This window comes from Protopterus annectens, chromosome 7.part1, assembly GCF_019279795.1.
Source record: "Protopterus annectens isolate FY-2018-M chromosome 7.part1, PAN1.0, whole genome shotgun sequence".
Classification (NCBI taxonomy): Eukaryota; Metazoa; Chordata; order Ceratodontiformes; family Protopteridae; genus Protopterus; species Protopterus annectens.
The window spans coordinates 254,501,662-254,515,242 of NC_056740.1; the positions used below are offsets into that span (position 1 = coordinate 254,501,662).

The following is a 13,581-nucleotide window of genomic DNA, read 5'->3' on the forward strand; positions in this document are numbered from 1 at the left end:
TCTGGGGGCTGAAGTGAGGCCAAAGGGCAGGGCTCTGAATTGGTAATGACTGGTCCCTAGCCAAAAGCGGAGAAACCTTCTGGAGCGCCTGTGAATCTTTATGTGATAGTACGCGTCCTGGAGGTCTATAGAGCACATCCAGTTGTCCTTTCCCAGAAAGGGCAGAATGGACTGAAGCGTGACCATCCGGAATCTTGCCTTCTTGACAAATCTGTTTAGACTGCTCAGGTCTAATATTGGTCTCCAATCTCCCGTCCTTTTGGGGACCAAAAAGAATCTCGAGTAGACGCCGGATCCTACTTGGTCTGCCGGAACAGTCTGGACGGCTCTTTTTTCTAGGAGCTTTGAAACCTCCTGTTCTGCAAATCCCTTTGACCGGGTGAGATGTCTGGAAGGGATTGTTGAGGTACGGGATACCTTTCGAAGGGGATTTTGTAACCCTCGGATATGATCGACTGTACCCACATATCTTGTGAAAGGGAATGCCAGGCTACTGGGTACAGCGAAATCCTTCCCCCGACTGCCTCCAAGGGTGGACAGTCGGGCAACACCTCAGGGGTGCTGAAAGGGCTTCTCAGGAAGAGACTCCCTGTTGCCCTGGTTCTGAGGACCCCCCCTGCCTCTAGGGCGGCGTCTATTATTGTTACCCCCTCTGCCTCTGGGGGTAGACTGACCACGTGTGTCCGGTGTAGCTCCTTGGGCTTTGCAGAACCACATCTTCCCTCCCTTCTGACCCTTGGGATATGGTCTAGAAGGGGTGGAAAAATGGACTCCAACGGCAGAAAGAGTTTTACCGTCCTGCTCACACCTGGTCAAGGTATCCTTCACCTGAGGTCCGAACAAAGCCGAACCATCAAAGGGGGTATTGGTGAAGGACGCCTTAAAGGGTCCGCAAAATTACAAAGCCGCACCCAGGCTTGATGTCTAAGAGCCACTCCTGTGCCTGCGGCCCTGCTCGCTCCATCGGCTGCATAGGATATGAGCCGCATGGAGGAGTTGGATAAGGAATTCAGGATTGCTAGCTGTGAGGCAATCTTTTCTTGAGCCCCAGCAGCAGAAGGATCCTGGACCACTTCACCTAGTTCCTTGAGAATATCTCTTTGAAGCCTGGTGAAGTGACAAAGGTAGTTCAGCGAACGCATAGCAAAGGTCGCTGAAGAAAACATCCGCTTTCCATACCTGTCCATGGTCCTAGAATCCTTGTTAGGAGGATGGACAGGTACTGAAGGATCCACAAGTTCCTTCTTAGTGGCCGCCGCCACCACCATAGCATCCACAGAGACGCCCTTGGAAAGAAACTGTTTGTCCGTAGGGGCCGTAATAAACTTGGATGGTCTCCTGGGGACAGGTTCCACAGAATCTGGAGCTGCCCACGCCTTCCGAGCCACTACCTGCATAAGTGGGTCGAAAGGCGGAGACACCCAGGAGGTGGAGGGTCGGGATCCAAAAGCCTCCAGGTATACCGACTTATCCTCGGAGGGGTCAATGGAGGGCCAATTCCCCCTCTATTTGAGGAGCTCAAGGATGTCTGAAAAGGAGACATCCTCAGAGGGGAACCCTCTGACTCATCTAAGTCAGTATCAGATGTAGTAGACTCAGGGGAGTCTGTGTGTTTCCTCTTACGTCCTCTTCCGAGGGGGTTCCCCTGCAGGATCAGGAGAAACCTCGGAAGAGGAAGATATTCCCAATGGGGAAACCTGGGGCGATGGATCCCTGGGCCTGAGAGCAAGAGGCTGGCAAGAGGCGTCTACAGGCACCGAAGAGGGAGGAGCTAGAGGGATGGACCGTTGACCTGGCTCAGGAGCCAGGACACTCCTCATCACCTCAAAGGCTCCCTCCCGGGAGACCGAATATTCCGTTCGAGGAAATAGGAATTCCCGGCTCCACTGAGAGGGAAGGCTCCGAGGCCGATGTCGGTGCCGAGCTTACCAAAGCCGAAGCCCCGAGAGGGAGAGCGGGGTCGGACAAGGGTCCGATGCCACTAGCCCCTCGGAGCCGACTAGGGAAACTCGACGACCGGATCCCTCCAAGGAAGGTCTCAAGGAGGAGATCGGAGCCGAAGACGACGGAGCCGAAAAAGGATGTATCGGTTCCGGCACCGAAACAGTCGCTGTCCCGAGAAGCTCCGGCTCCGAACTCTGGTGGGGAGTCGCAGGAGGAAGTTCAAGGGGTGAAGCAATAGCCGAAGTCTGCTGAGACGGGCTATGGAGCATTTGGGCCAGTGCCTGCGACTTTAACAGCCTGCTTACCACCCTCTCTAAATCGTGGTCAGACAGCCTGGAAGATCTCGAAGATCGGCTCCGATGACTCCGCTCCGACAAAAGAGGAGACCCCGGAGCCGAGTGGATAGATTCCAAAGACGGGGACCGAGATCTCTTCTTGGAGGAAGTCATCGGAGCCGACGTCCTATGGGTTCCAGATGGAGCCGAAGGCTTCTCGGCTCCGATACTGGATACTGTGTCGGCTCCAGCCAGAGCCGACAAGGCAACAGCAGATTGGGTGTCGGAACCGACCCTAGCTGAGAAGGAGAAAGATCGGCTCCGAAGGAGTCGGAGCCACCGGGGAAGGCTTGGAAGCTGTAGCCTGACCCTTGGATGGCTTGGAAGACTTACTGGACCCAGGTTTAGTGGGTTAACCTTCCGGTTTTAGCAAGCCACGGAGGATTAACTTATTCCTCCTTTCCTGCAGGACTCGCTGGCTAAAAGAGTGACACAAAGCACAGGAGTCCTGCAGGTGTAAAGGCCCCAGGCAGTAAACACAAGAAGTGTGACCGTCTGTCAGAGACATTTTCTGACAGCACGAGTCACACTTCTTGAAGCCCGAGACCTTTACCTCTTTAGACATAGTCTAAGGAAAAAGAGTAATAAAATACTCACACACACACACACACACACACACACACACACACACACACACACACACACACACACACACACACCAAAAACAGTCACACAAATTAATCCCCAAACACAGACACACAGATAGGGATTAATAAGGAAGGCCTAGGCCTAACTGAAATTTTTTAAAACTTTTTATAAAGTAAAAATTTTTTTACTATAAGGGGAATAGGGTGATTGTATGGACACTATACACTAAAAAATAGGAAAAGGGGAAGATAAACCCTGACTAAAGCTGTTTGAAAACTCAAACTTACCTCAGCTGGCAAAAAAGGAGACCTTTTCGCAAAGCGGCAAACGAGATCTGAGGTAGTCCCGCCTTGCATCATGGGATATAGGGTTGCCTCGAGCTGGTAAAAGGAGTTCTCAAGCTAAGCAAGTGCCGAGTCGGAGCCGAGGATCGGCTCCGAACCCATCCAGCAAGAATGAAGGCGAGATTGACAACTTAACATTGATTCTTTCCATAGCTTTGCAGACCAGGTTGGTTAAGCTTATGGGGCGGTAGTTACCAGGGTCTGTATAGGTGCCTCCTTTGTGGAGTGGGACTACTGTTGCTGTACGCCAGTGTTCAGGTACATATCCTGTAGTAAGGCTAAGGTTAAATAGCATTTTTACGTGCGGGTTTAGCTCCTCTTGGAGCTTGTTTTTAGCTTTGCTGAGGGCGGTTCTCACCTGGACATCTGAGCTGACAGGGAGGTTACATTCAGCTGGGATAAGTATTTCTTCTTTTGGGGGTGAGGGAGGGGAGAAATTTGCACTGAACCTGTCTGCCAGAATGTTGGCAATATCTGTGGGTTCAGTGTATTTTTTGTCATTGTGAACTAACTCTGAACATATCTGAGGGTTTCCGCCCAGGTTTCTAACATAGCTGAAGAAGGCCTTGTGGTTATCTTTAGTGTCCATAGCAATTTTTCTCTCAAAGTTGGCCTTGGATGTTTTTATGAGAGAACGTAGCTTTCTACTAGTGCTGATCAGAGATGCCTTCTCTTTATGGGATTTTGCTCTGTCGTGCAGTAGCTTCCTTCTTTTGTTATACAATTTGTTTATGGCTGGAGTCCACCAGACAGGACGCCTGCCCTTGGTGGTGAGTGTCTTGGTTTTATTTGGGATTGCATGATCCATGCATTCTTGGAGATGTCCGTAGAAAGCATTTGTGTAGGATTCTGCATTGTGGGATGTGGTTTCCACTGGCCCAGTGGGCTTAAAGGATACCATCTCAGATTTAAGAAGTGAGAAGTTTTTCACTGTAGTCTTTTGTGTTGGGGGTGGAGGTGGGATATGTATAATCCAGGGTGATTAGTTTGTGGTCAGATATCACTAGTGAGGGGTATACTTCTGGTGTGGAGCACTTTGTCCCCATGTTTGTGATGATCAGGTCTAGTATATTATCTCCCCTTGTGGGAGAGATGACTAGCTGTTCCACTGCATTTGAATTTATGAATTCCAGGAACCTTTGGGCTAGGGTGTTTGGGCTAGAATAATGCACCCAGTCTATGTTAGGGTAGTTGAAGTCTCCCAATATGATGGTGTTTGGTGAGACATTCATATCCTCCAATGTCTTCAGGAAGGCTGAATGGGGTTCCTGAGATTGGGAGGGTGGTCTGTAACATGCTACCAGTTGTATAGCAGTTTTGCCAACGGTTAGTTGTACCTAGATGGTCTCTGATGCTTCATGTGTTGCCACTAACCTGGAGGTGTGGGTGTCCTTGATGAATATGGACACTCCCCCTCCCTTTTTGGTTTGGCCTGAGTTTTGGGGCCGAAAAGCATGATACGAGGTATAGCCTGGTAGCGCTGGGGTGCTCTCAGGAGCCTTGAACCAGGTTTCAGTTACTGCACAGACATCGATGTTCTCCATACTGAGGAGTGCTTCGAGAGCCTACATCTTGAGATTTAGACTTCTGGCATTGAGCAGCATTACCCTTAATTTTTTTCCATTTTTGTTTTCTAAGGAGGTGGGTTTGTCTTTTGAGCCTTGCCTAAAAAAGGCACTATGGGGGAGGCAAGAGCCTTAGCCAAAATCCGGAAGCCCAGTGGTGACAGATGCAAGCCGTCCCTTGCGAAGCAGCGTGGCTTGTCCAGCATGTCATCCCAAGCAGACAGACATTGGATCCCCCTAGAATGACACCAGTATTTGAGACAATTATTAAAGCTGATCATCTTGTCTTTGTATTGTGGCATCATTCTTGGTGAGGGCAAGATGCTGCTCAGGGTCAGGGGCATACCAGCCTGGGCTACATAATCAGAGAGCTCCTCTATGTCTCTTTTCATGTAGTCCAGGGAGGTACATCTCAGGTTATTCACGCCGGCATGGACAATGATGGAGTCATATTTGTACTTGCTTTGGAGTGACCTGAGTGCGTGAGTTATGTGGCGGATCCTAGCTCCCGATAGGCAGCTCACCGTTACCCTCTCCTTGTTCAGCCTGGTAAGCGGAACGTCAGTGTGTCTGACTATAGAGTCACCTATTACTAGTGTATCAGGCATGGTGTTTGGCCTTAAGGGCTGTGATTGTTTGACACACTGATTTATTGAAGTATGTGTTGCATGTGTTATGTTTTGAGGTGGTGGATTTTTGGGTGTCTGCTTTGGGAGCCTCTGTTGTTTTGGTAAGTTTTTTGTTAGAGCCTCTGAGTATGTCTTTGTGTTATGTGTTTGGTTTGCAGTTGTGGTAGGTCTATGTGGGACTGGGTTTGGTGTGTGTGTGGTTACCTTCTCCTCCTGTCTGGTCTTGCCAGTCCTGAGCTGAGAGAGTTCAGCCTCCAGTTTGGCTATATAGTTGCATCTCTCACATGTATTTGTGTTTGTTGGGAGGAGGAGAGGGTAGTCGGTTTATATGAGACAATTGTAGCATTGTCTCAAGATTCCCAGATTAACCAGCTGAACCGGAGAGGATGCTAGTAATCTACCACTCGACATGCTAGAATATTATATGGGAGTGCTGTGCCTTTAAGGGAAGTGGGTACTCACAGGGAAGGTAGGTGGATGTAGTGCTTACTTTAGTTAGCGAGTGCTTACTTAGAAGAGAGGTTTTGAGAACAAGTGCTAGGCTTATAATAAAGCGATCAGACTGATTATTATAAGAGTAGAGCTTTCTTAAGGGAAAATTTGAAGAGCAGACTTGGCGGAGCCAGAAAAAGTTTAACCTTGATTAACGGGAGCTGCGCTATGCGCACAAACGTGCAAAGCCGTGCAAACGCGGATTTTAAACGGGGAACTTCAAAACAGCTAGAAATGGTCCAAAACAACCAATTACTACAAGCTCTTGTGCTGAGGTCACTCCTTCAGGGACAGATAGGCTGCTCAAGGCTCCCCACTCCCACTGGTGAGCAAAGAAACTTCCTTCTATCCAAGTAAGGCAATGGACAACACAGGAACTACACCACAGCCCAGAATACAGCAAAGCCTGTATACTGGTCTAAACTAGTCGAGGAGAGGCGGGAAAACAAGGATTTTTTTTGTTTTTTTTGTTTTTGAGATAGAAAGCACATTGAAATGCAGGAAACAGTAATAAATCAGTTACACTGGCTAGCACACTTTATACTGAACAGAAATTTTTTCATCCCCATAGTATCTTTTTTCAGACCTTTTCAAATTTCAAAATAAAGACACACAAGATAAAAAAAAAAATCATCATAAGTAAAGGTGGCTTGCTAAATACCAGAAGTCTCAACAATGCAAGTGGTGACTCACAAGCTTTCATCTACCTGGAAGATGCTGTATCTGTATTATTACTGAAACAACTCCTTTCATTGTTGTAAATCTGGTAGGGTATACAGCCATGTCTCAGACTTTGCAAAAGAGCATCTAAAAGTCAGGAGCCAGGAAAACTCAGGACTAGAAGTTGCTCCTATGATAATTAATAACAGGGATACTGAATATAATAGTAATTTACCACGCAACATATATGTCCCCTACCAAGCATGAGGGTTTCCACACCAAACTGCAACATACAAAATCAATGAAAATATAATCCACATAAATGATTCTAGTTAATCAGTACTGATTGTGTAAACTACTCAATGTCTAACAAACATGCCTAAACATTTGTAGATCTAAACAATCTGTACAAACACAACTAGGGATTGAACAAACAACTAGTGATAGCAACATCTTATATATCACACTGACACACCTAAGATTTTTCTGCTCCTCAGCAAGTTATACCCTTTGTAATTAACAAGATCATGATATCATATTTAACTTAAGAGCAAAATCAAACTCAGTCATAAATACACAATCTTTCATAAACTTTACCAAAATAAAGTGTTATTCAATACATTACACACTTAAGAAAATAAACTGGCATGCCATCTTCAATGACACAAATAAGTCTGCTGAGTATATTATCACTCATTTCAGTGATATTGTTATTTATGAATAAATGCCATTAATTATAAGCATTTATACAAATTCAACTAAAAGAACTATGGAGGAATCACAAACGTAATAAGCTACAAAACCCAAAGGCGAGATATCACTTCCTTTTCACAAGTTGCCCTTGTCAAAAAACAAGTCAAACTTTAAATAATGCACAGAAACAACTGTCTTTTTGTGGTAAATCGTCCAGCTCTAGTTATGAATTTAACCTGGTTTCAAGGTTGAAGGCAATAAGGTATTATTTAATTACAATAGAAAATAAAAGGGAAATATTGTGACTGCAGCATGTAATCAGTAAACATAAGACATTATCACCAAGCCATAGGACATAGAAAAAGCACTTGCAGGAAAAAAATGCAAAAGCTTCACAATAAGCAAAAACATAGGTAAACGGATGCAGAGGCAATGGAAACACCCATGATATAATGAAAGATTTAACTGTTGCTAAAAGTAAAATTAGGACCAGACAACACACCTGGTGGTTTCTTGTAAAGAATCAAAGAAATCCTAACCAAGCCTTTTTCAATCAAGTTACATAAAATGTTAGCATGTGGATACATCCATGACATATGGTGAGAGGTGAGAGGTGAAGTGATACCAGTTGATAAAGGAGGGGTCACATCAGACCCAAACAACTTTAAACCCATCACCTTGATACAAGCATATAAATAAATTCAAATAAAAAAAATTATGGTGGAATCATAAATTTAAGGAGAGTGTCATAATGAAGCTTATCCAAAACAATGCAGGGGACCTACTACCGTCCAATATGGAGTAGTATGGACTTGCTAAGCAAAACAAAAGCAATGCTTGACAAACAGTAAAGGCCAATCCATACGCAATGCAAAAAAAAAAAAAAAAAAACACTGGATAAATAATAGGATGCTGACCAAAAGTCTGTACATCAGTCTCTTTTTGGACTGTTCTACTATGATATATGTGTGGAAAATGGACTCTGGAGAACCAAATAAACTGATGATTATAAACTGGAGAAGATAATTACTTGTATAAAATATGCTGAAGTTCTCCAACATGATCTATAAAAATATAAACGTGGTTCAACAGTAATAATCTCACCTTCAATGTCAGTAAACATTGCATCTTGAGGCCTGGCATTAATTATAGTTACAAAATAAATGGTGAAGTCATTAAAAAAGTGACACCATCAAAATCAAGACATCACAATAAACTTTAACCACACAAAATGCTAAGAACTAATAACAAATATTTAACTTTAATTTCCTTTCTTGCCCTTAAAAATTACTGCCTTAGTTTACTGCTTTCACGGTTAATAAATGGATATGGTAAAATACTTCTGCATATAATACCAATTCCAAAATTAACAAACACTTCTGGCAAATGTTTGCTACATCATCAACTCCAAAATTAGTGAAGATTTTTAAGTGGGTATCTATGAAGGTCTGAAAAGCATACTCTGCAGCCCATCTAATTCTTAAGGGCATGTCTAGCCAATCTGGGTGAGCAAAGTACCACTTCATCCTTCATGAATCCACCACATTTGAATACCCTCTATGTAATCTCTAAGAAAAGTCTAAAAAAGTTTGAAATGGTATAATGATTTCTCATTAGAAAAATCATAGGGCTAGAAAAGTGAATTATGTAGAAAGTCTACCAGAACTGTCATATTCTGTTTACTGCAGGTTATCCAGATGTGACCTCAGTCTAGGTCTACAATACAATGTCTTACTCAATTCTATTTAAAAGTACATTGTATGGCATGAACTAATGGGAAATCTCACATCAGATACCAAAAAAAAAAAATACATACGTATATATATATATATATATATATATATATATATATATATATATATATATATATATATATATATAGATAGATGTACATATATAGATAGATATTATGCCCTCGGCAGATAGCCTAGTATGAACCTATGAACCTATAGTTCCCCATACTAAAGGGGTGGCGTAAGCCACAAAACGATGGGCTAGGCTTGTAAATGCCCTCGGGCAGATAGCCTAGTATGAACCTATGAACCTATATAGATATATACATATATATATATATAAATATATATATATATATATATATATATGTATATATATATTTATATATATATATACATATATATATACATATATATATATATATATATACATATATATATATATAAATATATATACATACATATATATACATATATATAAATACATATATATATATATATATATATATAAATATATATATATATATATATATATATATATATATATATATATATATACATACATATATATATATATATATATATATATATATATATATATATATATATATATATATACATACATATATATATATATATATATATATATATATACATACATATATATACATATATATATATATATATACATACATATATATAATATATATATATATATATATATACATATATATATATATATATATATATATATATATATATATATATATATATATATATATATAAATATATATATATATACATACATAAACACACACACACACACACACACACACACACACACATACATACAATGCCTTCCAGGATTACTGGTTAAGTTTTCCCTAACAAACAGAAGTCAAACATTAAAATATTTCAAAAATAACTGTGACACCTATAAAGGTATTAGGAAATGTCAACATAAGGAAATCAAGCTTCATGATGGCCAATGGACTCTAGACTTGAAAATTGAATATACGAACATACAAATGACGTATATAATCTTTCTGATCCAAGGCTATCACAATTGATTCAAACAGCCTTTTAGTAGACAAGCTGCTCTGCAAATTTTGTTAAAAACAAACCCAGGACTAGAAGATGCTCATACGATAATTAATATCAGTAATACTGAATATAACAGGGATCCTGATTTGGTGTCCAACTGGTATGCATGTCATTTAGGTTTCTTGATGTGAGAAAGAGGAAGAAACACAGTTGTACACTCTTGTATATTTTCTTTAAGGTAAAATAATTATTGTACAACTTACAAATTTGTGAAAATATGTTAGGTCTCAAAGAACTCTAAGCAAAACAGATGTATGGCTCATTTTTTCACAGAAATACAAAATGTTGTGGAAGTTAAAGGCACAGAAAATACCTTACACTGCAACCAAAATATTGTTTGAAATTAGGAAATATGTAGTAGACACAGACTACATCTTTATTTATGGTTTCTGCTAAAGAAGTGGACAAAATCCATAAAAATAAGAAAACACCCCACAGAAACCATTCCATTAAGAAGTATTCTATTCTGATCCAAACTGGTACTGATATTTAAAAAAATGTATTTATGGTAGGAAACACTGGCTAAAACTCAAAGCCAGGAAAGAAAGAGGCACTTTTGCTCCCAATTATGGAACAATTTAACAAGACATGAAAACAGGGCTATTAAAGTAATTGTAACCTACTGAAAAAAGCAATCTGCTGAAACAAACAAATACATCCCACAGAAAACAACATACATGAGCACTGACAAGAAGGCAGAAAGAAATAGTCTAAGGGGGGGCTAGAAATGAAGTCTGGAACTATGACTTGTGTCTAAACCTCTTATCAAAATTCTAAGATACAGCATCATTCTACTTTTGTTGGTCTATCTACATTTTAGTACTTATCTAGGTGGCGTCCACTTACAAAACACAGATGATTATATAAGACAAAGTCATTGGGGTGCCATTTTGAAGTCTTACCTTTGTCTGACATTCTGTTAATCCATTTTCAAAATAACAACTAGATGAAGTAACTCCCATAGGCTTTCCCCATGGGTAAACAACTTTTTCAGTCTGTTGTAGTGCCCTCTCTTTCTTCTTAGCAGCCACTTGTTCATCTGTTAGGACAATCAACAGTGTCATTTCTAAGACTTGGCAACAAGAAGCTGCTACAAAATAAATGAAACAAAGGACATTTATTTAAAAGTATAATATTACTATACACATTCAAAGGAAATCTCAAGTTAGTAAGGTAGTATATGTAAAAAAAAACCCATAGGTATGTGGCATGCTTCTGTAATAAATCCATAGCTGTTTTTTCTGAGACTTTACCTTCACTGATACCCTCGTTAATGGAAACAAGGTCCCCCACATTATTCTCTTACTGGTTTGTTTACAATGAAGTCTGAGAGGATGGACCTCAATAAAGGGAAAGTGAAACAAAATATGAAAATATTAGAAATAAGGGGCCACTGCAGCTAACCTACTGGAAACATCTGATATTCTCTGAAACTGTACCGGTGGCACAAGTTAGTTGTACTTGTTTTGCTTACTTTATAAGACTTCAACATAAAGGAGACTGTATTTACAATGATTACATGACAGTTATGTACTTATAACCCTAGATTGTGTTTTCTTCCATCATTCTCAACTGGAACCTTCTAGACTGGCTATCTATGTAACAGTAGGCAAGGACTATCCAGCACATCCAGTAGTTCTTCCTCAGAAGAAGCAAAATGGGCTGAACCATGGCCATCTAGAATTCTGTCCATTTTACAAATTGGTTTAGGTGACTGAGGTCCAGAATGGGCCTGGGGAGCTTTTTTTGGAACTAAAGAGAACCTCAAGTAGACTCTGGGCCCATGCTGGTCTGGTGGGACCTCTTGGATGACTTGCATGTCTAGCGGTTTTGTGAGCTACTGAGCAATCACCTTCCTCTGAAGGAGTGGAACATCATGTTTTCTTTCAGACCTTCTATGATTTGGAAACAAAGGGAATTATATAACCTCTGGCTATTACTCTATGCACTCAAGAATCCTAAGTGATGACTAACCAGGCTTGAGGATGCAGAGACAAGTGTCCCTCACATTGCCTCCTGTCTGCAGCAGAGGGCCAACCCTTCAGGAGGACTGGAAGGGTTTGTAGGCAAAAAGACCACAAAACCCCTGATCCTGCAGAACACCTCTGCCATAAGGGAGACGTTCATTGCTATTGTTCCCCCTCTGCTGCTGGGGGGGGGGGGGTCTATCACCAGAAGTGTCATTTGCAAAGCTTTGAGACTTATGGAACTATAGCCGCTTACCATCTTTTTAATTCCAGGAGAAAATCCTTTGAGGGGTGGAGAAACAGCTACCCACAACAGACAGGATCTTATCTTAATCACTTCTAGTAAGTGACTCTTTTACTTTGGGCCCAAAGAGTGTGGATCCTTCAAAAGGGGCATTCAGTGTTGTCTGTAAAGTCATAAAAATGTATCCAAGCACGTTGGCAAACAGCAATACTGCTGCCTACCAGAAGTACCATCTGCCACAATGATTAACAGCAGCATGGACACGTTGGATATAGATTGAAGGGTTGCCAACTGAGAAGCTATAGTCTTGTGGGACTCTACAGTCAATGATCCCAAAAGGGACTTAGTTGCTTAGTCAAGTCTCTCTGAAATCTTGTCAAGTGAGCAAGGTAGTTTAGTACACAATGCGAATGTTGCTAAAGTGTAATTCCATTTTCCAAATGCGTCCAAAGTCCTACTCTCCTTGTTAAGGGGAAGGACAGAAGAGCTTTCCCCTTACAGCCCTTTTTTTTTTTTTTTTTTTTTTTGCAGTTGTTGCCACCATGACAGCATCTACTGCAAGCCTCATACTCTATTGAGGTCTGTCTTGCAGGGAAGCCAATATCTTGTCAGGTTTTCAGGGTATGGGCTCCATCACATCTGGCTCCTTCCATGCCCACTGAAAGACCAGGACAATAAACTCATCAGTCAGCTGGGGGACCACCTAGGAAGTAGATGAGCTAGCTCTCTAGGCCTCAAGAAATATTCTCTTGGGCCACAATAACTCCAGATGTCTGCAAAAGAGACATTCTCTGGGGGAACTCTCCCCTTCTGAGAAATCAGTATTCTCTGTGAGTGACTCCTGAGGGGAGTCCAACTGCCTCCTCTTACACAAATGCTTCCTATTTTTTCCATGGCGGAAAGATTCATGGCAGAATTAGAAGCTGATAGGGAACCAGCCTTGTGAACCTTGTTGAGGCCTAAAGAAGCTGGCCATTCCTGAGGGAAAGGATAAAGTGGAGGAGGAATCTATGTCAGAACAGATGAGGATGGAACTTCTCTGGACCTAAAGTAAACCCTTTTAAATACTTCAAAGGCCGATGCCAAAACTATTCCCAAAGGTGTCCTTTTGGGATTCAAGGAACCTGACAAAGGACCCGATGAGACTTAACCTGGCTTGACTCTTAAGCAGACACTGGTGGGGAGCTGTCCAGTGCAGATGCAGAGAGAGGAAGGGATGGAACAGACAGCCCCCAGAATCAATCTCTACCTTAGGGCACTGGCACTGACCTTTCTGCTTGGGG

At 41.7% G+C, this 13,581-nt stretch overlaps 1 protein-coding gene across 2 annotated transcripts in view; it reads right to left on the reverse strand.

Annotated features, from left to right (window-relative positions):
* The window catches only part of CCDC66 (coiled-coil domain containing 66), a 1,871,188-nt gene that overhangs the window by 1,268,868 nt on the left and 588,739 nt on the right, over window positions 1-13,581 (reverse strand). For both annotated transcript variants that reach the window (XM_044078704.1, XM_044078703.1), the window contains exon 7: window positions 10,990-11,126. In XM_044078704.1, the coding sequence (XP_043934639.1) occupies window positions 10,990-11,126 (137 nt within the window). The remainder of the gene's footprint in view (window positions 1-10,989; window positions 11,127-13,581) is intronic.